The 26,951-nt window shown below is 39.2% G+C and overlaps 1 protein-coding gene across 3 annotated transcripts; it reads right to left on the bottom strand.

Annotated features, from left to right (window-relative positions):
- On the bottom strand, positions 1-26,359 carry RIOK3 (RIO kinase 3). 3 transcript variants are annotated; one of them, XM_047827620.1, is made up of 13 exons: positions 26,093-26,359; positions 18,670-18,785; positions 17,923-18,068; positions 17,721-17,828; positions 17,394-17,503; positions 15,648-15,791; positions 14,862-14,989; positions 7,568-7,765; positions 5,741-5,900; positions 4,250-4,330; positions 4,074-4,163; positions 2,631-2,738; positions 1-1,686 (listed from the first exon to the last, which is right to left on the bottom strand). In XM_047827620.1, exons 1-13 carry the CDS (start codon positions 26,153-26,155, stop codon positions 1,579-1,581), a joined length of 1,560 nt encoding a protein of 519 aa, XP_047683576.1. In that variant the 5' UTR covers positions 26,156-26,359; the 3' UTR covers positions 1-1,578. The 3 variants fall into 3 exon arrangements, with proteins under 3 accessions (XP_047683576.1, XP_047683575.1, XP_047683577.1); XM_047827619.1 differs by lacking the exon at positions 26,093-26,359 and adding an exon at positions 25,335-25,834; XM_047827621.1 differs by lacking the exons at positions 1-1,686; positions 2,631-2,738; positions 26,093-26,359 and adding exons at positions 3,174-3,431; positions 25,335-25,904.
- Between the last annotated feature and the right edge of the window lie 592 nt (positions 26,360-26,951).

Here is a 26,951-nt window from a genome sequence, read left to right as displayed (position 1 = left end):
TAAAATGCTCTCTTCATATTTAATATCTTAAAAAGCATGTTCACAGCACACTCCAAGAATGCCACACAGCAATGGTTTGCTGCTCTTTGTCAAACAGAGTATGTCAGAAAACAAAACAAAAAATTCTTTAAATGGTTCATGGTTTTTAAAATTAGTTCTCTGAAATTTCTGTAAAGCCAATAATCACCACTCATCTAAATCTTTGTTTCAGAGTAGTAAACATTTCAGAAACGTAATGAGTCTATCCAAAATCACACTTCTCTGAAATGCAGTTAAAAGCTATGTAACAGAAACAAAAATAAATATTTTTCTAGAAAGAACATATTTGGCATCTTAAAATAACGTTAAAGAAGCTTTCAAGTGTGAATGATGTTTAGATTTTTACTTTCCAGTACCAGACAGAAAGTTTGGGTTTTCAGTAGCAAAAAGTTTGGGTCTTTGAAGTCAACTAACTTGACTTCAGTAACAGGAGGAATGATTACACTGTAGTTAATGAACTTCAATCCTAACAAAACAAATGTACTTCTCAACTATAGTGTTTGATTTATATAAGAAGTGACGTCCAGCCAGTACTAAAAATTATTGAGTGAGGCCAGTTCAAACTGCTTGGTTAATTTGGTGCACACATTATTTTATACATACTCTTCAACATGTGACTATTTAATATTTCTAATTAGTTTGCTCTATTTCAAAATCAGTCAGTAGACAGTCTGAATGAAATGTAAATAGAACTTTGTTTCACTGATTTCATTAAAATATGTAAAACATGGTTAATTATTATATTCCATCGTTCCGGATAATTAACATTTTCATTATAAACACAGAGCAGTTGCACCATGAATTCTACCCTAACCACTTCACCTAAATGTAGAAAAATTTAAAGTTAAACTTAAAAACTCCGAATAGTAAAGAAGTTCTTACATATTTCTCTCTTTCAGAGACCTGTGATGCCTTGTCTTGGATAGGAATATGGAAAAGAAAAATTCAGTTCATATTCCTGATGTAACAATAAACTTCTATTTCTGTCAGTCATTTTACAACCAAATTTCCATTTCTATCACCTACTAAAGAGAAGAAATTTTCCTTTAGAATCACGGTCACAAGCTGGAAAAAGAATTGAGAAGGGCTAGTTTTAGGCCAATAAAATATTTGAGGGAAGATAGAACACAAAATGGGGAGGTGAAAAAAGCAAGTACGTTGTAATAAAAGTCTCCCTTGTAAACACACCTGTCCTTTCCTCCCATGTTTGGAAACGTTACCTAAATTTTAAAAATTCTCATCAAAACATTTTATGCCACGATTCCTATAAAATCAGGTTGGTTTCAGCTAGATAAGCTGTAGCTGTTAAAGAATTATATTATCCTGTTCATAAGACGAGAGGTAGTGACATTTTATTCTCCCAATGCTGAGCTACAAATTCCACACATCTGGCATATGGGTTACAAGGGGGAAAAAAAGCACAGAAGCACCATTGTACACTCCTCATGTTTTGGTATTTCAAGTCACCCATAACTTCATTTGCCATTGGCAGCTGACAGTCACCACTGTGTAAACAATGGAAAGCAGTGGGTGTTGGTGCTATTCATCATACAGGACGGGTGGACCTCCATCATCTTTCAAAAATGAAGCAGCTTTTCTTCCATTCTTCTGAACATGATCTTCATTCATTTTCTCCAAAGCTTCTATCTACAAAACACATTGAATCCATTTGTCAAAATCTTACTTCACAGAAACCACACTTCAGATTGAACCAGCAGTTTTCTCTTCCTAGGTCTTTCCTAATGACGCTGGCCTTGAATTGGAATTACAGTATGTGACACATACTACAGCATGACACGTACATGTATGTTCTTTTACTTGATTACATTGCTTGAATTAATACTTAGTATCTTTATCAAGCTGGTAACTAGGATCCTGTGTCTTACTGTGTACTCTATAAAGCTTTCGGGAAACAAGAAAAAGGAAATTCCAATGTTGGTTCAACAATAGTGTAACTCCTACTTACTGAGCAACTGTACTGTGCTAGATGTCAGCTATACCATCTTCCTGTTACTTCTCCTCTGCCCTTATGTTCCAGCACAGCTTGGCCAAATTCAAATACCTAAGGAGTTCTGCAACAGACTCCATAATCATTCTCTGCGTTGGTATACTGTCGGGAATAATTAGCTATTTCACTTTTTAATTTTTGTTCAATTTTAAGAGAACTTCTCTGGAGGCAGGTTTTTTGTTTTTATGCTTCTATAGATCCATACTGCAATTACTGGGTATTTCTAAGGGCGACCACTGCTAACTTTCTATATTCAGTTAAGGGCGGGACGATGTGTTACCGTTTTCTGTATCACCCAGAGTGTCCACCAGCCCACCTCCTCATTTGTGAATAGAGGCACAGAGGTATACTGGAAATGATCTTATTTGTCCATCTTAATCAAACTGTGAACTCCTTGAAGAAGTGTTTTGCTCTAAGTCTATCCTAGGTTTTAAGCCCAGAAAGGACCAAAACATCTCAAGGAAAGAAAAATCTCTAATTTCGCTTTTGAGAAAACAGAAGAATAAAATGAGCTCTCGGTTTCAGCTATCTACTCCATCCCATGCTTTATTAGCAAGGTGAATAATAGCCGCACACCATTTACCTCAGCTAAGAAATCAGCTTCATTATCTGCTGAGATGTTGAAGCCTGAAACAGCATTAAAGAGTTCTCGTTCACCAAGGGCTTCTTTTACTCCTCCTTTCTGGAAAAACTAGTAAAGAAATATAAATCAGTAGGAGATGTTATAGCAAGGCTCCCTTGGAAACAAAACACAGGGAAGAGTGTACTTGTAAGATGCCAATGAATTCCTTCCATAATTAAAAAAATTTTTTTTTAATGTTTATTAATTTTTGAGAGAGAGAGAGAGCACAAGCAGGGGAAGGGCAGAGACAGAGGGAGACACAGAATCCGTAGCAGGCTCCAGGCTCCAAGCTGTCAGCACAGAGCCCGATGTGGGGCTCGAACTCACAAACCATGAGATCGTGACCTGAGTTGAAGTCGGATGCTTAACTGACTTAGCCACCCAGGCGTCCCTTCCATAATTTTTTTAAAGTTTATTTGAGAGAGAGAAAAAGAGTGAGAGGGAGAGAGAGAGGGCACACACAACCAGGGGAAGGGCACAGACAGAGGGAGACACAGAATCATAAGCAGGCTCTTTGCTGTCAGCGCAGAGTCCGGCATGGGGCTCAAACTCACAAACCGTGAGATCACGACTTGAGCCGGAATCAAGAATTGGATGTTTAACCGACTAAGCCACCCAGGTGCCCCCCTTCCATAGTTTTCAAACCACAGATTTCCCCATTTCAAGTTTAACTATGTTGCTCAGGTTCTACTTGCTTTTTGTCCTCTCGTACACATGCAGGCTGCCTTCTGGATTTAGTTTGTCACAATACACCTTCCATAGCTATAAACGAGCAGTATATATAAAATTGGGTGGCATTGCTTTGAATGTGTAGACTCAAAATATTCACTAAATCCCATCCATGAATTAAAATCTTCAAGTAGGTTCAGAAATTATTTCCAATATGAAGTTATTCTATCATTTAGAAAGACCATTCTTATCTGAATCTGCGGCTAACAATTAGTTTCCCTTAGAAACAGCAAATAAACGTGACCCAAATGTATGATTACGGAGTTTTACTTTCGTGAATCTGTTTACCTCATAGTGATCAGACAGTGCCACTAAGATGACTACTCTCCTTTTAATGGTAGTAACACTGGCAGTCAACATGTAGGCTTACTAATACCAGCTTCACTTAAAGCACTGTGCATGTATTAAAGATCTACTTGACTGCTTAAATATCTGTAGTCAAAATAAAAACTTACTCCCTTGCAAATTTAATTCAATAGCCCAAATGTGAGACACTCAATCAAATTGTTGTTGAAAATGAAATCTGACAAATTGATCTTTGTATCCTTATCCTGAAAGCAGTCGGTAACCAAACCCTTCCTTCAATTTCTAAGAATATGACCATTGGACTTATCTTAGGAGAAAAATATTTGAAACTATTACCTCCTATAAAGAAATATTAGTTTACATGCTTACCTGTGAGACATTCCTACAGTCACGGAACAAGAACTCCAGGCCATGAGGATGAGTTGGTTCCACCGACTGACTGACGTCAATCAACCAGACCTATTTACACGTAGAGCAAGTGTTCAGGATACATTCAATAATTTACATCAAGATATTTAGTATGGACAGTAACAAAATGTACTCACCTTCCCAGCATGCCACAGCATGTTATACTCACTGAGGTCGGCATGTACAAGGGTACATTCATTATATAACTGCTGCATCAACTGTGAAGAGGCAAGGCACACATTTAGGGTGTGAGCAGTAATTCTAAGTTACCTATGCAACTAAAATGTCTATGCCAACCAATAATTTCTCGAAAAAGCAAAACTATTTCCTCTTTACTTTGTACAGTCTAAGACTGGGTGGGGGAACTCTAAGACAATGGAGGGAATGAGTAAGACACTCTATTTCCTTGTCTATGTGACAACAACAAGGTCAGGAGATCAAGGGGCAGACCAGGATTCCCACGGGCTAAGAAAGCAGCCATGTTATGGTCACTAACCAGAAGATCTAAAAGCCGCTTCCCTTTATAAAAGTGGGTGAAAACTTTTTTCACCTTTTTATACAAAGTAGAAAGTACTTCCCGCCAGACACATTAGGGAAGAGATATTCTTACAAATTAAGTGGCATTACATACTCGTTAACTGATTTTTGACAGTAGAAATAAACATTAATGTTTTATTTCTCAGCCTTGCTAGAATCAAATAGGAAAGTACATCATTCCTTCATCTCTTCCCCAGCCCATAGAATCCAGAAAAATGAACGTGATTTTCCTTTCAATATTTTCCTATTGGAAGCAGAGAAAGTTGGATCATCTCCCTAGCTCTGTCTTAAAAAATTATTTGGTAACACTTTCATATTTACATCAGCTACTGTAGGATGTAATGCTTCGTGCAGAGACCACATAAAATGCATAGAAGCTTCTCTATTGAGGAGACTGACTGGCTCATTTGGCCGAGCATGTGACTCTTGATCTCAGGGTTGTGAGGTCAAGCTCCACATTGGGGTGTAGAGCTTAATCGGAGGGAAAAAAAAAACTACAGAGGAATGACAACAGTATTAGTAACATTTTCCTAAGCTGGGAGGACATCAGATGAATTCAGTTGCTGTCCTGAAGAATAAATGGCTTCAAGATTCCTGACATGTGCCTTCCAACTCTAAGACCTGCACACTCTCAAGAAGCCACTTCCTCCCGTCTTCAGTCGTCCCCAGCATTCTTAAAATGAGGCCAAACCTGCTCCCCACCCACTTCCCAACAACAGGCATTTTCTTAGCTGTTAAGAGCTAGGACATTCAAGAAGGCATACAAACTAACGAGGCATGGCATCTGCTAAATGTGGAAACGTTAACTTCTATTTAATATACTGTTTTGTGAATAACAGCTTCATGCTTCCATGTCACTAATGCTAACCAGTGAGTGTTTGTGGACTCCTTAGGTCTACGATTTTTCTAAAGTGACTCAAGACAGCAGCATATTGATATAAAGACAACTCTCCAATGTTAATATTCCTTTACAAACTTCAGTCTGTCCTTGTTACATCACCTTAAAATAGTACTATTTTAGGAAATTTTTAAGGTTTAAACAAAATATTTTTAAAAGGTGGCATGTAAATGCTGTGAAAAGCACAACTTACATGAAGAGTTTGGTAGTAGGCTTCTTTCATTTCTTCACTACTGAGCTTTACTTCTTTTAATTTAGGGGCTGGAACTTGATCATGGCCAATAAAAGACATAACTAAAATGTGTTTCTTGAGTAGTACAACTGTTGGACAGGGAATTCCAGCTCTCTGCATTCTACACAGAAAAATAATTAAGGATGTAAAAATTAGGAGGAGAGAATATCTCACTTATTCAACAAATATCTAACGAGGGCCTGCAATGAGCTGGTACCATGTTCTACTCAGGGGGTGGGAGGTGCAGAGATAGTAAAACAAAGCCTCTGCCCTTACAGAGCACATGGACTGCTAGAAGGCACAGACAGGTGAGGAGACAATGCTGTGTGGCACATGCACTGGCAGAGGTGTGGGTAGGAGCTATAGGAGCACGTGGCATCAGGATGGCTTAGTGTAAGAAATGGGTGAACAGGAATTAGCTAGATTAAGACAGTGTGGGGGGCATGCTGGTCTAGGGCTGGAAGCAGCTTGGAAATGCATGGAGGCATTCAAGAGCACGGTCCATCTGGGGAATGTGTATCAATCAACATAGATGATCTTGAATGAGAAGGGCAATGTGGGTTGAGGTTACAGGTGGGCCTCAGATCAGAAAAGGCCTTTGAACACTAAAGGCTATAGGGGCTGTTGAAGAATTTTAAGAATGGCAGGGATGAGATCTCAGAAGTGTAGGAAAGAGACTGGTGGGCGGCAACACCTCTGAAAAAATTATCCTATTTAGACGTCATACTAAGTAGAAGAATTCTGCTACTAATAAATATGAATAATTACAGTTGAGAGTAAACATCTCTAGAAAAAAGTAACTAAAATTAAGCTTTTAATGGATTAAGATATGAAAAGTTTTATTAATGAAAAAGATTATTACTATGTTAGTTGGTTGACAAAACTAACTCTTTAATTGCTTAGGGAACTGAGGAACAAGTCTAATAAATTAAAACAAAATGCAATTTGGTCAGACTCTGCCCCAACCAAATTAACAAACATTAGATGTAATAAACATTTTCTGAAACAATTATTATTTATAATAAGCTTAATTGGAAGCTGAAAAAAGACAGCATATAGACATATGACAAAATGTCTTAGGCAGAAAATGACTTTGTTTCCCTCAAACTTTACTGAGGAAAGAAAAAAGAAAACAGCTTATTCATCCCAGAAGTATGAATTTGGGGCATGCCTCGATGGCTCAGTTGGTTAAGCATCCGACTCCTGGTTTCAGCTCAGGTCATGATCTCATGGTTCTTGAGTTTAAGCCCCACATCGGGCTCTGAGCTGACAGTGTGGAGCCTGCTTGGGATTCTCTCTCTCCCCCGCTCCCCTGCTCATGCTCTCTCCCTCTCTCAAAATAAATAAATAAATAAACCTTTTAAAAAAGTATGAATTCAGGTTATATACAGGGTAATATTTTCTTACAGAAAGCCTCATTAAACACTAGAATTTCGGGGTGCCTGGATGGCTCAGTTGGTTGAACGTCCAACTTCAGCTCAGGTCATAATCTCACGGTTCGTGAGTTCAAGCCCTGCACTGGGCTCTGTGCTAACAGCTCGGAGCCTGGAGCCTGCTTCCAATTCTGTGTCTCCCTCTCTGCTCCTCCCCTACTTGCACTGTCTCTCAAAAAATGAGTAAATATTAAAACACCAAACCAAACCAAACCAAACCCTAGAATTTCAAGGCCTTCCATAATTTCTACAAATAAATTTAAAAGCAAGCATGACTTTTTTTTTGCCTGGCTGGTAAACCTAATACAGAAACATAATTACCCTAGATAACTTCTAGCACAGTGATTTTCTTTACCTTGTGAGATTGTGCATTTCTTTTTCTGCCCACATGCGGATGATCTTACGTGGATTTAGTTTACTGAAGCGATCTTTAAACCTGAAATCATCTTTAATATATTTGTCACGATTCTTAAACTCATTAAGGGTTGTTTTAAATACCTTGATGGCACATTCTGTAGGTATAACTTTACTATCTTCCTTTTCATCTTCCATGCTAAGTGGAAAAAAAAAAAAAATTAAGTCAGTGTAAGTTGCCAGCTCAGAAGTAAAACAATTTCAAAATAAAAAATCTATGATACAAAGTAGATCTACCTCATCTAAGAATGTCAAACCTTGGTGTTTTTTTAAGCTTTCAAGTTTGGGGTCTTAATAATTAGGATTTGATTTCTTAAATAAAACACTTTCAAATAAATTGCCAACCAGTTTTCAATAACCCATAATAAAATAACCTTTCTTAATGACAATGGAATCAAACTTAAGGAACAACAAAAACACAGATGCTTTAAAACAGGCTACAATCTACCTGGGATGGTTTATAGGCAAAATTCAATAAAAGCAACAAAACAGAACAGCTTTTTAAAATGTCTCTTTCACTTCTAGCAGATAAAAAGGTAAGCAAAGGGGTCCTTGCCCTATGAATATGCAAGGAGGGGCGTGAGACAATACAAGAAGTACACGAACAGGACAGGTCACTTTGGATTGGGAAGGCCAGGCAAGGCTGCAGGATATTAGGTGGCAACTGAAACAGATGGGTAGGATATGAACAAGCACTGTCACAGTATTATCACAAGCAGAGTTGGAAACCATAGGACATGTCTGAGGAATAACAAACACTATAGTTAAGACTTGGCCGGAAAGAGTAAACGAAAGAAGTCAGAGTTAAGGGACAAGATGGAGGCAGATGTGTGCAGAGCCCTGCCTGCCTGGGTGAGAAGCCTGGATGTATTTCCACAGGTGGGAGGAATCATCAAGGGCTTCACACACTTCATGAAGATCAAGTCAATGATAAGGTCAAGATGGAAGGGGGCAGAAAGAGTCCAGAGGTGTGGAACCTACTTAGGATGCTAATGTAATGCCCCTCAATAGTAAGCCAGTGAAGACTTGAAACACTGGTGGTGGCAGTGTAAACAAAAAGGAGGACAGAGAGAGAGACAAAATTTACCTTTAAATATGTGTAGGGATGTTAATCTGGAAAAGAAAGGAACTGTATCTCCAGAGGATAAACTCTAACTCAAACTCCCAACCTCTTCCTTCTGTACTATATTTTCCCAGCTGATTCCTCTTCTGCCAGTTAACCTCAGAAGGTCAGAGTTCTCCAACTGCTTCTCCTTCTGCCTTCTCTACCTGGGAAATTTCATTTAGCCCCCATGGCTTTAAATATTATCTATCACAGGTAACTCCTACATTTCTACCCCTATCCCGACTCTCTCCAGAACTTCAGGCCCATTTACCTGACCCCTACTTGAATCACTCGGATGTCTAGCAGGCATCTCAAACTTAACAAGTTCAAAACAAAATTCTTGTTAACTGCACCCTGAACTTGCCTTTCTTCACACTCTCATCTCAGTAAATGGCACCACCCAGCTGCTCTAGCCAAGAATGTACCCTCTCACACCCATCTAATCCAACAGCACACACTGTTGACTCTTACCTTCGAAGCACATCCCTATGGCCTCCAATTCTTTTCACTACACCTCCTCAGTCCAAAACCACTGTTCTCTCTCATTCAAACTACAATAATTTTTTAAGGGACCTTACTGCTTCTTCTCTTACCCTCTTATCATTCATTTTCCACACTACAGTCTGAGTAATTTTTCAAAACAAAAATCAAATCATAGCTTTGGTTCCCACTGTACTTAAAGAGCAGGCTCTTTACCCTGGATGAGAGGGTCCTACCTGATCTAAGCTGTTTACTTCTCCAGCTTCCTCTCTCCCCTTCACAACTGTGCTCCCAGCATGCTGGCTTTCTTATAGGCTCTCAGAGATACCAAGTTTGTGCCTGTCTTAAGCCATTAGTACTAGCTGTTCTCTAGTCCAGAATGTTCTTCCACCTGATCTCTATACTGCATCCTAGATGTTATTCAAATCTTAGTTTAAAAAAATTGTTTTTAATGCTTACTTTTGAGAGAGACAGACAGAGAGAGAGACAGCACAAGTGGGGGAGGGGCAAAGAGAGAGGAGACACAGAATCCGAAGCAGGCTCCAGGCTCTGAGCTGTCACCACAAAGCCCGACAATGGGGCTCGAACTCATGAACCGTGAGATCATGACCTGAGCCAAAGTTGGACACAACCGACTGGGCCACCCAGGCGCCCCTCAAATCTTAGTTGAAATGTCACTCTATCAGATAAGTCTTCCTGTTCTAATAAACATAAGTCAACCAGTTGCTATGATGTCACCATATTTACCTACCATAACACATATTTGATGTTTTTTTGTTGATTTATTACTGTCTTGGTAGGGGATCAGGGTGGGGAGGAAGTACATCCTATCAGCTCACAGATCTTCCTTATACCATTCATGGCTATATCCCCACTACCTGGAAGAGTACCTAACACATGTTAGCTGCACAAATATTTGGGAATGGATAATTTAGTTTTCAGGAGACAGATTAGAGATTCTATACCAGAAAGAAATACCCAGTAGTTTAAAGGTGTTATAAACACCTCTGGATTTTGAGATAAGCTCCCTGTCACTTGCAACAGTTTAACTATAAGGTAGATGAGACCCTATCAAAAATACCACTGAGGGGCACGTGGGTGGCTCAGTTGGTTGGGCAACTGATTTCGGCTCAGGTCATGATCTCACAGTTTGTGAGTTCGAGCCCCGTGTCGGGCTCTGTGCTGACAGCTCAGAACCTGCAGCCTGCTTCAGATTCTGTGTCTCCCCCTCTCTTACCCCTCCCCTGCTCACGCTCTGTGTCTCTCTGTCTCTCAATAATAAATGTTTAAAAAAAATAAAAAAAAAAATACCATTGAGGAGATTCCCTATTCAGAAGGTATCTAAGATTCTAACTTATAAGATTCATAAACTTCCTTGTTTCTTAGTAAATTACACATCCCTCTGTCTAGCTTTTAAGGTCCTCCTTACCAGTTTCTGGTTTGCTTACGTGGTTTTATACCCTGTTACCTCTAAACATACATTTTCTATTCTCATTGTCAATCTCCTCATTGTCTAAACTTCAAGCCTCCCATTTTCAGCCCTTTTATTCGTTTAAAATAATTAAATATTGCAGATAAAGCTGAAGTTCCCTTTGTTTACCACCCTAGGTAGTTTTATTCCTTATTTCTTTATTCCTTTCCAAAGGCAATCACCATCATGAACAGTATCTTCCTACTCTTTCTAAAAAATATATAAATACTCACATACACAAGCATCTATGTTTAAAAATCCATGTATATTATTTTCTGTATAACTTTAAAAGTTTAACAGATGGTATACTGTAAATATTAAGCAATTAGCTTTTTGCACTCAACACCAGGTTGTTGTTGGATTTTTATGGGGTTTTGCCTACTGTTTACAATCCAGGTTGAGATCTAACTTCATCATGACCTCTTCCCTGAATGCGAATGGCAATGATACTGTTCTGTTCACTATTCCTATCCTGTATGAAGTCTCACTTGTGCTGCATGAAAGGGAGGTATGACCAGGACCTGCAGCGACCTCTAGAAGTTGAGAGCAGCCCCTACCTACCTGACAGCCAACAATAGAGACCTAAGTGCTACAGTGGCAATAAACTGAACTGTGCCAAGGGAAGAGGACCTGAGCCCCAGAAGGGAATGCAGCCCCAGCTGCCACCCAGAGTAGCCCTGAGAGAACCTGAGCAGAAAGCCCAGCTAAGCCTCGCTCGCTGGAACTTCCAATCAACAGAAACTAGGAGATGATAAATGAGTGTTGTTTTAAGCTGCTAGTCTGTGGTAATTTGTTACATAGCACAGAAAACTAAAAACTTTAGAAGCATTTACTCTCAGGGCACCTAGGTGGCTCAGCGAGTTAAGCATCCAACTCTTGGTTTCAGTTTAGGTCATGATCTCAAGGTTAAGTAAGGAAACACATAAGGCTCTGTGCTAACAGCGTGGAGCCTGCTTGGGATTCTCTCTCTCCCTCTCTGCCACCCCCAACACCACTCTCTCTTTTGCTCTCTCCCTCTCTCAAGAATAAATATTAAAAAAAGTATTTACTCTCAGTTGTAGAAAACCAAATGCTCTCTAGTTTTGCTAACTTACAAATGCGCAAGTACAGATTACAATACCAATTCTACCAGAAAGAAAGAGAGATCATTCATTATCATTGGGTATAATGGAAAATAGATAAAGGATAAACAAAGCAGTTGACAATAAAAAGGAATACAAATGGGTATAAAAGCACTTCCAAAAAATGTACAACCTTAATTATAGACAAATGCACACCAAAATATCAAAATAGTACTTTTCATCTTCTACACTGACAAAAAATTACGTTTGATATTACTAAGCATTAATGAGGATGAGGGAAACAGATTCATACTGCTGCATAAGTTAATTGACCTTCTCACAGCGCAATCTGTCAGTACCTACTGATGTTTATAGAATGTACAACAACTTATTTGATTTGACTGACTCATAGGGGAAATCACATTTGTCCTGCCAGTAAAATGAAAATATAAACACAAATTCAGGATTTCTGGCCTTTGGTGTGACATACAAGAAAAAATTTTTTAATTTTTAATAAATAAAAGAAAGATATGCTGCTTGCTACCATAGCCAGCTGGTATTCTCCATTCAATGAGGCATTCCACTATTTAACAAAAAGGGAAAAGAGTGCATACAGTCTTTGCCCCAGCAATTTCAGAACTAGAATTCAGCTTAAGAGGGGCGCCTGGGTGGCTCAGTTCTTTAAGCGTCCAACTCTTGATTTCGGCTCAGGACATGATCTCACGGTTCATGAAAACAAGTCCTGCATCAGGCTTTGCACTGACAGCATGGAGCCTGCTTGGGATTCTCTCTCTCCCTCTCTCTCTGTTCCTCCCTAACTCAATGCTCTCTCAAAATAAATAAACTTTAAAAATGTATATATTTGCAAAAGCACACCAAGGTAGATGTACAAAGATAGTCCTACCTGTGTAATCTATTACATAATTCTCTTTTATCAACCGTAACAGTTATTGCTATAATGTTCTCCTCTTGGCTATGCTATAAGCCCATTAACACACTGTAATGTACTGCTATAAAAATGGGATGGTATGAGCTTAGAAAGATCTAAGATATATTAACTGAAAAACTAAGATCTTGAATACAGAATATAATCTCTTTTGTATAAACAAATTAAGGGATATATGCATAAAAATTCCTGGAAGACTAAACTAAAAACCGTTCAAACATAGTGGTTATCTTTGAAGAAAAGACCTGTGTAAGGACAGTTGGTAAGATGAAGGCTACTTTTCATTTTAATCCTTTCTGTAGTTTTAATTTCTACCATGAGTAATCTCCCATTTTAATTTGTGTCATTAATTTATATTTGTCTGGTCTTAGGGAACCCTGAAATAAAACTTGGGAAGAGGGCAATGAAGTTTAAAGGAAGAAATAAGTTATTTATTAAGATTAATATATACCAGGGGCACCTGGGTGGCACAGTCAGTTAAGCATCCTACTTCGACTCAGGTCATGATCTCACAGTCTGTGAGTTCGAGCCCCACATCAGGCTCTGTGCTGACAGCTCAGAGCCTGGACCCTGCTTTGGCTTCTGTCTTCCTCTCTCTCTGCCCCTCCCCTACTCATGCTCTGTCTCTCTCTCTCTCTCTCAAAAGTAAATAAACATTAAAAAAAATTTTTTTTAAAAAGATTTATACCAGACATTATCAAATTTATGATCTCATTTATCACCACAAAAATCCTATGAGGTAAGGGCCAGGTTTTTTTTGTTTTGTTTTAAGTTATTTATTTACTTTGAGAGTGAGCTGGTAGAGACAGAGAGAGAGAGAGAGAGAGAGGGAGAGAGGGAGAGAGAGAGAGAGGAAGAGAATCCCAAGCAGGCTCCACATTGCCAGAATGGAGCCCAATGCAAGCCTCAAACCCACGAACCATGAGATCATGACCTGAGCTGAAATCCAGAGTTGGACGCTTAACTCCAACCCGTGCCCAGGTAAGGGTCAGTTTTTAAACAAAGTTTAGTAATCTGCTCCAGATCGCATGGCTTGAAAATGTTGAGCTATTTTACCCTAATATTCATTTTTATCCTTTTTATTTTTAAACTTAACAGTATAATTCAACATGTGATTACACATGTATGTCTCATCTAGAAAGGAAGATTAAATACTTAAGAAAAGCAAAGGCAAGGAGTTGACCAATAATCATTTGAATCCCCTTAAGTACACAGTAAATACATTCTGAACCTAAAAAGAGTTAGAATTCTGTAATCTATTTTAATGTTTTTGTTTGTAAATATTATTAAGGTAAAGGAATAACTGACGTGTAGTGAACCTTGTTGGTTGACTTCAATGGTAAGTGACTAGATGATTTTACATTCCTGGCTTAAGCGCAATCTCTAAACAGGCTCCACTTTAAAAAGTATCTTCCTTCTTCATGTTATTCTTGACTCATCTAAGCCATTGTAACAAAAGTGAAGTGGGTAAGATTTAAATAGTGTAAGATCTTACACTAAATGATGCAAGCATTTTTTTTTCTTTTTCTTTTAATTTATGTATTTCTGAGAGACAGAGACAGAGCATGAGCAGGGGAGAGGCAGACAGAGAAGGAGACACAGAACCACAAGCAGGCTCCAGGCTCTGACCTGTCAGCACAGAGCCCAATGTGGGGCTCAAACCCACGAACCACGAGATTATGACCTGAGCCGAGGGTGGTCGCTTAACTGAATGAGCCATCCAGGTGCCCTGATACAAGCCTTATTTAAAGTTGGTATTTCTTAAAGGATCAGAGTTACAAAGGCAAGAATCAGTAACTGATCTAAGCATACCCCACTCAAGCTGGTATGAAAGGGCCCCATAGTAAAAAGACCATGGGTTTTGAGACAAACCCAAGTGCAAACTTTGCTCTGTCACTTACAGCAGCCTGTATGGGATAGTATAACAATAATGTAGAAAATATATATACATAGAAAAAAGACTAAAGAAGTCTATACAAATTGGTTAATGGTTATTTCTGGATGGTGAGATGAGGATGATTGCGTTTTTCCTTGTACACTCCTTATATTGTCTAGAGGCTTTCTACATTACCCTGCTTGCCATGTAGCACTGTTTTTGTATAAATCCATTAATACAGGGAAGAATGGGCTAAGATTTTATTGACATGATGGTACTGCATTTTGCTCATTTACCTCCCGCCATATGCATGAAAGACAACAGATTCCTTTCCTGTACTAATACAGCCAGTGATTGTCTCCAACATTCCAGAGTTGACCATTTTATACATAAGTAAACGTGTCTTAGGATCAACTGCTTTTTCCTGAAAAAGATAAAGCACTATAAATGAAAATAACTGGTAATAACAAAACATTTTCTGAGCCATTTCTAGTATCTAACATTCAAAACATACTTTTTACCTTTATAATTTACCTAGATGTATATATAACAGGCTCCTAAAAGTGTGCTGTCAAAATACAATTCACCTCTGCAACTACAACTCAGTGCCTCTGAAAGTGAATATCTAAAAGAACTACTAAAAATCAGACACTAGGTTAGTCAAAATCTTGTTTTATCTTTAAAATTTAAATAGCTGCTAGTGTAGTTACTATTGTTTTTGTTAACTTTTACAAATCACTTTATTCTCAAGATATTAAATACTATCTTCACTAACATAAAACATTAGAGATTAAGTTATTATAAATGTCACAGTATAACAGAAACCAATTTTTTCAATCTTAAAACATTCATATTCAAATTAATTATGACCACTAAAATGTTAGTTTTGAGTAAGTGATTAGTAACTGCTACATCAAGTCTGAAAAGTCAAGCAGCAAAGCTACTTGGGTTTTATTTATAACTCTGATTCGAAAAGTCAATCGCATGGAAAAAATATCAAACATGGAAGTTTTGTTTCTTCCCCAAATATGAAGTTTTCTAATATGAATTTCCCATCAAAGAAAAAAATTAAGAATACTTACCGCAGTAGAATGCTCCTTTTTCTCATGCAGGCGGGCACTCCGACGTTCTTCTGAGTAGGCATGTTGTTTTAAAGCATTGAAAACATGGTTCGATAGTTTTAAGTCCATTCCAATTCCATCTCCTACCTGAAACCCAGGTGCAAACTGCCAGAAAGAAGAAAATTAGCATCTGAATACTTTAAACCTGGGATGGTAATAACAAAAAAAACTACAGTACCAGTCTTTACTTGGAACAGGTTTCTTACTCAATAGGTGATTAGCCTACAAAAGCAGAACCCATAGGTATCACAGACAAAAAACAAAAAACAAAAAACAAAAAACAAAAAACAAAAAAACACCTCACTAAAAAACACAACAGAGAGCAAGGCTTTTTAAGAAAAGCACAGAAAATACTGAATCACATCTAAAAACTAAGGCATTCCTGCATATGCTTTGCACCTTGCTTTTACATTAGACATAAGACACATTATATTTTGAAGGCTACACCAAATCTTACCAAAGAAATACAATCTTATAATGAATTATTTTTGAGAAGTGGGTTAGTATACAGCAAGCTCCGCCCACACCATGACAATTATGTTCTAGAGCTGCCACTGTCCAATATGGTAGCCACTAGCCACGTGTAGAAATTTAAAGTTAAATAAATTAGGGGCCCCTGGGTGGCTCAGTCGGTTGAGCGTCCCATTTCAGCTCAGGTCATGATCTCGCAGTTCATGAGTTCGAGCCCCGCGTTGAGCTCTGTGCTGACAGCTCAGAGCCTGAAGCCTGCTTCAGATTCTGTCTCCCTCTCTATGCCCCTTCCCCCCGCATGCCCTGTCTCTCTCTGTCTCTCAAACATGAATAAATGTTAAAAAAATTTTTTTTAAGTTAAATAAATTAAAATTAAATTAGAAATTCAGCTCTTCAGCTGCATCACCCAAATTTCAAGTGCTCAACTGTCAAATGTGGTTACTATTAGTTAACATGGATATAGAATATTTCTATTATCAAATAAAATTCTACTGGAGAGGGTTGTTCTAGAGTCAGGTCTGGCCTATTTCTAGAATTTAATAATCAGTTTACAGGGTGCCTGGCTTGCTCAGTCAGTGTGGCGTGTTACTCTTGATCTTGGGGTTGTGAGTTCGAGCCCAACTTTGGGTGTAGAAAAAAAATTAAAAGAAAAATTTAAATAAATAAATAAAGATTACTTAACAAGTATTTGTGTTCTAAAGTCTAAATGTTTTCTATTAACCACAATATTTATAAGAGAAAGTATGCTAATTTTTCTTCTTTTTTCTATTTTATAAATTACATTTTATTTCTGATTTTGCAGGGATAGTTCAGGCACAAAGTAAAAAAATTCAAAAAGTATAAAAAAGTATGATAGAAAGTATTTCTCTCTCCCATTCCTATCCCCCAATCAACACTGTTCTCTGTTTCTTGGGTGGGGGGGGGTGCTATTTTATGGAAAATAATATGCTAAAAAATAAATACACTACTTTCCTAATAACTATTTCTTAAATTTAGAATCAATACAAATCAAACCAGTTTTCTTAATATTGTTGTAGAATTTTATTCTCAGATCCATTCTCATTATGTCTGAGTTTTCATGGTACTGCTATATTATTATCTAAAACATCTTTACATCCATCCTTATGAAGGATATTTTTAGAAATTTAAGATACTGTACTTATTTAGAATCCCATGTTTTTTTAAACTTATACCAGTAAAACTCTTGATTGACAGAGAATACTTCCTGTAACTTACATTTTCCATTCTGGCTGTATTCTTTCTCCCACATACCACTTCATCATGTTTGGTGGTGATGTCTTTTCCTTTTCCAATAAAACCCTTTTTGGGAGTAGGAACTGGTTTTGCTAAAGGCGATTAAGACAAGCCAAGTTTATGTAAAAATAGCAAAGACTACATTGCTACATTCAATATTGTCTGAAAAGATATTTAAATCTAATAATAAGTTACAAATGAGATTCAAAGAGAAATGTAAAATATAAGGATCCACTGGAAATCTTAGTCTTCCTCTGTCCCTGTCCTATACCCACCCCCCAACTCCTCAGGAAATAAAAGCATCGATACCTGGTATGTAGGGATCATCACGAGTGTCTTGCCAGTCAACCTCATCCTCAGAGCTATCACTGTCTTCATAAGGATGCACTTTTCGATAATTTTCAAAGGAAATGGAAACTTAAAAAGGCAAAAACAGTTGAAGATGTATTTAGGAGGACATTACAAGCATTTCTTGCCACACAATGGAGTTGTCTTAATAAGGTCACAGTACCTTTGCTATCTCCATTGAATTTTTTTTCTTCACGCCTAAGCTGTGCATCATATTCTCTGTCAAATTCCATCTGTAGCATCTGGGCCAGCATTAGGTCGCTAGAAGTGTCAGTGTTTTCTCCAGTAATAAACGGTCCTTCAGCAACACTATTCAAAATAAGGCAAGAGAAACTAATATAATGTGCTTGTGTAAACAGATGCAACGGATTATGAGAGAAGAGTATCTTTTCACTGTTACAAACTGTACTGAAGAAGCAATGGGAAAAACTTGCCCAAATCATTCACCTTCTGTCCAACTGCCCTCTGACTAATGGCAGGCACTTGTGAAAGCACTAACTAGGATTAAGAGAGCTACAAGAGAAAGCTAAATGGACTATAATAAAATCCAAACTGAGACTCAAAATTCATTTGTTCTGTGTTCTGGAGAGAAAGCATATATGAAAAGATAAACTATAAACATTTGATCAAACCTGTATCCTACTTCAGTATTTGCTAATTTGGAGATCATGTGATTCAACTATTGTAATAACTAAAACCCAGAGAAACAGGGATTTGCCCCAGACAGCACTGACGACTAATTATAGAATCAGAACCAAAACCCAAATATCGGAGGACTCCCAGTATGGTGCTCTTTCTACTGCACTGCTTTTCAAAATGTTATTTCTTAATCACTGACCATGACAATCAAATCCTCAAACCTTTACAATAAGCTGCTAGACAAAATAGATTCTTTGTCAATTTTACTTACGCAACTTCAGGAAAAGCGGCAGCTTCTTCTTCTAACTGCAATTCTTTAGCCAGCTGTTCACTCATTACATCAGCCAAGGAACAAGATATTGTGTTTTGAGGGGTAGCCCATGGACACTATTTAAAGAAAAAGAAGGGGTTAATTCATAGTAATGAAAAGTACCTTCCAAACTTGAAAATAAGGCTATCTTTTGAGAATTAAACTAGTTAAAATCAACCCAAAATAAAGAATTACCTACTTATAGAAATCATCTTGGGGCACCTGGGTGGCTCAGTTAAGTGTCTGACTCTTGATCTCGGCTCAGGTCATGATCTCATGGTTAGTGGGATCGAGCCCCACATGGGGTTCTAAGCTGATGGTGTGGAGCATGCTTGGGGTTCTCTCTCTCCCCCTCTTTCTCTGCCCCTACCCTGCTCTCCCTCTCCCTCCCTCTTGAAAGAAAGAAAGAAAGGAAGAAGAGAAAATTATTTAAAAGTAAAAAGATCTCCCATCTCAAACCTAATCAAGGATAAATGTAAACTACATTTGCCAAAAGCACTTTCTAACCTGTTTGGTAGGTGTGTCCCTTTTTTTTTTTTTTTTTTTTTTTTTTTTTTGGTAGGTGTGTTTTTTTAGTTGAGGAGAATACCAGGCTATGATAGCATCACCCCACTACCTAATGAGTTCATATAACCATCCTTGTTCTGATTCCATGCTCATCAAATAATCTTCTGCTTTTAATCTGGCTTCCCATGTAGATTTCCTCTCTCTTTTTTTTTAAAGATTTTATTTTTAAGTAATCTCTACACCTAAGGTGGGCTCAAACCCACAACCCCAAGACCAAGAATCTCATGCTTTACCGACTGACTGAGCCAGCCAGACACCCCTGTAGATTCTCTTTTAGGAACAGACTATACCAACTAGCACAATTCAAAGCCCACTCAGAAGTTATACCTCATTCTAATTTAAGGGGTAAGTCTTCTACATACATGTCAAAAGTGTGTGTCAGCCCCTCACAAGACATCTGGGGATATGTTAAAACAAAACTAACAATGACAAACAATAAAAACTACATTTCTGAACTATAAAAACTGAGAAGCAGTCTTGAAACAATACCACTGCAACAAAGCAATATCCTGTGAAACTCTTCTTGGACAATCAGCAAGTTGGCCTTTCTCAATGACATCACTATCTCAGCCCTCTTGAAATACAAACCATAAGTTTATCTTACAATTCCTAATTTTTGAGAAGGTAAGCTTTACTTACCGGCAAATGATCACATTTGATAATCTAGTGATTAAACCACTAATATTGAATAACATGCCTAAATCTCTCTTGAACTGGCCCAGCTTTCTCTGTCTTCCTTCTGAGATTCTACTCCAAGGCATCACCCACCCATCACCAGGCTACTCTAAGAGAGTCCTAACTAATCTTTCTGCTTCTAGTCCTGCTTGTTTCCATTTTCCATACCACAGCACAATGGCTTTTCTAAAATGCAGATTTGATTAGTTGAGTTTCCTTACTTACAGCTCTTGATTGTTCTAATGTTTCCCACTGCCTTTAGGATAAAGTCCAAACTTACCCCTTAACTACTGCCAAGTGTCTAAATTAGAATATAGCATATGATGGATATTTGTTTTAGCCACAACACTTTCAAATCAAGTTTAGGTCCTCCAGCTGGCCTATGACCCTTGTTCAGGTTCCTTAACATTGAGATTCAGGAATTGGTTCAGGTTGTTAGGGTAAAGCTCTAACAGGTGATAGATACCTATTTCTGCCTAGGTGAATCAGAATCAAGTTTTATCGAGCCTTATCCTGAGATTAATGAGATGCAGCAGGCTCCCAGCACATACCTATGTTAGCCTACTGCAGAATTATTTCAGCCTTACATAAAGCCAGATGTGGACAGAATAAAGGAGGCTTCCTCAAGGTCTGGTGTGACTTTCACTCACTCAGATCTTATCAGCAATTGAGCACTCTCCTGGTGAGGATTTTGAAGTCTGGAATCTTGAAGTTTTCTGTAATCTGGAGAATACAGCTCTCTCTTTGCCACATGACTTCTGCTGACTTCCTTCTGAATCCACTAGGTAGAATACATAATGCTGCCCCCTAACCTAGAAATGCCTAGTCTGATCAGTTTCAAAGTCCAGGTTCCAAAAGGTAAATGATTGTATCCTCTAACTCAGATCTGTCAACCACATTTTGCAATGACTAACAGCAGAATCACAGACAACATTGGAATATTCACTGTATGTGAATCACTTGCCTAATATGCATAACTTACATAGATTATTCGAGACACAGCAACTGCATAATTACAACATCACCCCCATTTTATAGATTTAGAAACTGAGACACAGAAAGGTTTTTTTTAACCCCAAATAACACTGCAGATGGAAGTGCTGAGATTTGAACTAAGGCAGATTTTGAACTTAAGAAGCTGTCCTCAGTATTTTGCTATACTGCTTCCCTAATCACCCTGTGTTGGAATGTGAGAAGCAAACCTCTGTACTGCCTGCAGTAGGAAATCCAAATTCCTCAACGAGGAATGCTCTTCACAATTTGACCTACTTTATCTTTCCAGTCTCAACTCTTACCTGGTAGGTAAGAGTTATGCTCTAATAACAATAAGCATGTGCTAATTATGGCATACTTTCACCCCTCCATACCTTCACACATGCTCCTCTCGGTATATTTTCCTCCTTCTCTATTTTCCCCCAATTGTCACCAACTCCATAAGGCTCTTTCAATTTCATCAGACAAAACCAGATCCTTGCCTTTGTGTTCCCATACTACTGTGCACACACTGTAGGTCAGGACCAATGACTGTATTAATGTATCAGCCACAATACAACATGAGCCCCTTGAAGGGCAGGGTCTTCTCATTCTCAGAGCCCAGCATAGAGCTTCAGACATAAAGAGACACTCAGGTATTCACTGAATAACACATGCCAAAAAAAAAACCACTGGAAATATTTCACAGAACTGCCAGGCTGTCCCCAGGCTGTAGAGGTGTGATACCTTTCTACATCTCTACTATTCTAACATCCCTTTCTCCATCTTGAAATCGGCCCCTCTGGCTAGCCACTTCTGGTGCTTCTGTTTGTCAGCAATTAATTTTATAAGATGTTAAACAACGTATTATCTGACAATTTCTCAGAGGAGGCAATACCGACAGGGGGTGACTTTATTTTGAGGCAGAGACTGACTTACACCCAAAAGATACTGAACCAGAAAAAGAAACACATAGAGACCACAGAGCACCAAGATATCCTAATTGCCCACTCCTACTGATCTTGCTCCTTGAGGCCTTGTACTCTCGAGCTGTACTCCCCTTCCTTGTACCTCTACTGACCAGCTCAGCTGGGCTGACCCACACCAGGGCAACTTCCATGGGTAAAGGTAAATAAGGCTTCACAAAGGTTGCCCAAATTCCTCAAATCCAAATTCCTCAAACTAGCAGTCAAAAGGCCTCCATAAAAATTTTTGGGCTGTGTGAGGGACAGCTGCCAGACAGGGGGCAGTCCTCCACAGGCACAAGAGGTTCATCATCTCAAGGGAGCCTCTGATAATTTACCGGGGGCTCCTCCTATGCATGGGCACCACAGGGTGTATAGAGAGGAATCCTCTGTCATCATCTTGCAACTCCTTGATAAATCAAACACCCTCTGTGAATAGAGAAACTTTGTAAAATTAATAACAATAATAATAATAATAATAATAAATTTACAGAGATAGAGAGAAAAAGCCCTCCATAATCTTGCTGCACCGTCACTATCCAATGTCCTTTCCCATTATTCCCTTCATCAACATAAACTCCCCACAGCATCAAGATCTGATGAGAAACCCCACACAACCTTTCCTAGTTATAGTCATTCTGCTCTAAACATGACATCTATCAAGGCCTTAACCAGCTCTCTGATTCTTTCTTTCCTGTTTGCTGAAGGCCCCTGAGACTAGACCGGTTTTCCTCTCCTCTAGGAAACCCACCACTGCTCTGTGGAGTTCTTTATAACTACCACATTCTTCAACACCAGGATGGCTGCAGAGTAGAAGGAAATTATCCCCATTTCCTTCTAGCTCACAAAGATGCACCCCTAGCTGCTCATCCTGCAGACAACTGTGGGGAAGAATCAAGTAAATAAAAAACAGCAAACATGAAGGAGGCACGTAATAACAAAAATTCAATTCTCAACTTGAAGCAAGCCAAGAGAATCATAACCCATAGGAAGGTCTCTTTTTTGCCCATGCAACTAAGAGATACAATCTAGATAGAACATTTAAGTGGTAATTTTACTTCTAAAGACAAGGGTCTATGGAAAACATCATCTGAGTTTATACCACATTAATTTTTTTTTTAACTTTTAACGTTAGAGTACTTTTAGATTTACAGAAAAATTGCAAAGATGGCATAGAGTTCCCAAATATCCCATACCCAGCTTCCCCTGTATTGGTATTGTACATTTGCCATAATTAATAGACCAATATTTATATACTTGATTATTATTAACTGAAGTGCATACTTTATTCAGATTTTCTTAGTTTTTCTGTAACGTCCTTCTATTTCAGGATCGTGAATCAAGCCAGCACACCATATAACATCTAGTCAGCATGACTCTTCGGCTGGGAGTTTCTCAGACTTTGTTTTTGATGAACTTGACAGTTTTCAAGAGCCCCATGAATTAATTTTTCACAGTTCTCTTTCCAACAGAGCTACACATTTCCTCACTTTTACCTACAGTTTGCCAATTCTCCCTTGGACTATCCATTAAAAATTCTTTGTCTATAATACCAGTTAGGCATTTTATAACTGGCACCCCCAAGACCCGGGGGGAGGGGTCCCCAAGACTCTTTCAGGGTGTCTGTGAGATTAAAATTATTTTGTACTAAGACATTCTTTGTCTTTTCCACTCTTACCCTCTCAAGCATGGAGTGGAGGGGGGCCTAAGTGGTTCAGTCGGTTGAATGTCTGACTCTATTTCAGCTCAGATCGCTGTCCCAGTGTCGTGAGATGGGAGCCCTGAGTCTGGCTCTGCTGAGTGTGGAGGCTGCTTGAGATTCTCTCTCTCTCTCCCTCTCTCTCTCTCTCTCTCTCTCGCCTTCTGCCCCTCTTCCTCTCTCTTCTCTCCCTCTCCCTCCCTCTCTCTCAAATAAAGAGTATAGAGGGGAGTTTTCCAGTCTACATCAGATATGGTAATATCACTCTGATGGCTCCTGGAATGTGTACTTGTATATTCTTGCATTTTCCAAAATTTTCTAAGGTAGTAGGTTTAGGATATAAATGTGCATTTTTAAGATTTTTTTTTAATGCATATTTATTTTCACGCGAGAGAGTGTGCGAGAGAGTGCACAGAAGCAGGGTTGGGACAGAAAGAGAGACAGAGGATCCGAAGCAGGTCCTGTGCTGTCAGCAGAGAGCCCAGTGCTGGGCTTGAACTCATAAACTACAAGATCATGACCTGAGCCGAAGTGAGGATGCTTAACTGACTGAGCCACCCAGGCGCCCCTAAATGTGCATTTTTAGAGATTAATTCAGTTTGTTCTCAGTACATCTATGTGCTCGTTAGCCATCTTTGATTATACCTGCTATAATCTACACATCTGTAAGAACATAATTTCTTCATATGCTTCAACTAAAGCATATACAACAGAGTAAAAGAAAAAAGGTCTCCTATTAAGTCAGATATTAAAGAGATTTGCAAAAATACAAAACAATACTATACCACTAATTTTTGTTTGTTTTGGAAAATGAAGGGAGAGGTTACATATAAAAATGCTGTTTGTATTAACACATAACAACTTTTATATCACTTAATAAAAACTTTCATATGTCTGTTTTAATTTCTGATGTAACAAATATCAATAGATGTAACCAATATAAACAAAAATTCTTTGGGGTTCTCAATGATTTTTAAGAGTGTAAATTGGTCCTAACCAAACAGTTTTGGGAATTGCTGGCCTTTGACATTTTTTCCATTTTTCAAGACCTTCCTCAAATCTCTACCTCCTCCACTAAGCTTTCTGTAATTACTTAGGTCTTCCAAACAGAGGAGGAGAGGATTAAGAAATACCTGCAGCATCTAATTTTTACCCTGTGAAAATGCTGTCTTCTCAGCAGAACATCAATAAACCCCAGGATTATTTTTTTTGTTGAATGATGACACTGAAACTTTCTATTTCTGATGATGTATCCTTAAATGAAAATATGATAACATTTTATTACTGAATTAGTTTTCTAAATGAAATTTGTTCTGACATTATGTATTCTGAGCAAAGTTTGTCTCATTTGGCATTTTTATCAGCCATTAGGTGCTTAAGTGGAGGACTTTAACATGTAAAGTACACATTTATTTGTATTAGGCTACTGATTTTGTCTTTTTATGTCTACTGATCTTGGCCTTGTCAACATGGCTTAGTAGAAAAAAATTACACAAAAAAACCATGTAGATGTAACCACATCTGCCAGTGGATTCTCTTAATTCTCCCTGCAGTTGTATCAGAACTTTCATAAAATTAACTTTAATTAAACTTTCATACTTTTCTGAATAGCTAATTATTTCCCCTTGCTCTGTTAAGACCTAGCCTAAAGATCTAATAAACCGAGTGACCCTCTACACAGAACAAATATTCCGTGACAGCATGTGAAAAACAATTAAGAAGCTATAAAAGTTGGATTCCTTCACAACCTTAATTTGAGGAACACAACATCCCAACTGAAGCACTCTTGCTTTCAAGCAAATCCTCAACAAAGCGGCAGAAGAGTCTTTTCCTCCTTCTGATGAAACTATCATGCAGAGGAGCAGTCTGAAAACCAGAAATCAAACGTGAAATAAACGTAATAGTTGGCCACTACAGGAAAAAGCTTAAACGTTAAAGCCCAGACAGATAATGAGAATTCATAACCGCTTTGACAGTACGCAGTGTACGCGAGTATTAGTTTGAGGGAGGAAGGTGCGCCTGGATTTACCATTTATTTACTACTTCAAAACCAAGAAACTGACTAAGGGGGAATAACCGCATTTGTCAACCTAAATTAACAGCTGCCTAAATGGCCTTTCCTCGGTCGGGCTTTCTGTGCAGTATTCGGGCTGACTCACTTGGCCCGTGACAAACAAGATAGTGCTTGTTTTCTCTCAAACGTCAGAGTTTCTAAGTCAGCCCAGCCAAATATTTGCTACCGAGGTTCACAAATCAAGGTGCAGATCTGGAGAGAGACCAAACCGCCGAGAGTGGCCACTGGCAGACCCGGCCACCCTCCTAGCCTCCCCCATCCCACCCTGGCAGCGCCGCCCCCCGTCCCCACCGTCCGAGGTCGCCGGGGTCCCGCTCAGAACTTCCCCAGTCGCCCGTGGAGCCGCCTCCGTGCCTGTCACCCTCTCCGAGCATTCCGGGAGGGCCAGCCCGGGTGACCAAGGCAGGTGCGTCAGCCGCGACCGCCACTCACCTTGCTGGGTCCCCAGGCCGCTGCGGGCCCGGGCTCAGGCGATGCCACTCCGACCAGATCCATGTTGGAAAAGAAGCCAGAGACGAGAACAGGGAAGACAGGTGGCAGGACCGGGAAGCAGCCTCCGCCGAGGAAACAGGTGGCAGGACTGGGGCGACGGGCTGCTGGTGCCGGAGCTGAGGTGACAGATGGCGGCGCGGCCGCGTCCGGAACTGGCTTTCTTCTCTTCCGCCCTCTCCGCTGGGACCGTCGCTTCTGATAGGCCGCCCGTCCGGGGCTCCCGGTTTTGCCTCGTTTCCCCGCCCCCGGCAGGCCGCACTTCCGGCCGCTGCCCCTGTCCCGGGCTGCCCTGGCCACTGGCTCTGTTTTGTGGTCACGGTCGCGCGTGCAGGACAGAGCTGGCGTAGGGCGTGGTTCCTCTGGCCAGGCCGCGCCCTGTTCTCGTACCGCCCTCCCGCTCCTTCCGCTCTGGCTGCCGGAGACTGCAGCTGGATCTAGTTAAAGTGAATTTGGCTGCGTGTGACTCAGTTGTTTATAGCAACAAACAAACGAGACTGCTTCTGTTCATTCATTATTTTCTGGGTTAATTCTAAACTGGGATGGTATGGGGGACAGAAAGTAGTCAGATTTTGTTGTTATTGAAGTCTGCCATTAGGAAGCGGGGCATAAAAAGTGAAAATTTGTAAAATGTGTAATGGAACATTGAGCAAAAAAAAATAGGACTGCGTAATAAAAGTTTTGGTTAGGTGTTTTGTAGATTCTTATCAAGTGACCAGATAAAAATAGCTAAGCATTACGTTTCACTTACTATATTTGTGCATTGTTCAAAGTACTGTGTTAACTCTCAATCCTCAAAAGA

This window comes from Prionailurus viverrinus, chromosome D3 (assembly GCF_022837055.1).
Source record: "Prionailurus viverrinus isolate Anna chromosome D3, UM_Priviv_1.0, whole genome shotgun sequence".
Taxonomy (NCBI): domain Eukaryota; kingdom Metazoa; phylum Chordata; class Mammalia; order Carnivora; family Felidae; genus Prionailurus; species Prionailurus viverrinus.
The sequence above is the reverse complement of the archived record's forward strand: the minus strand, read 5'-3'. Positions and strand labels throughout refer to the sequence as shown.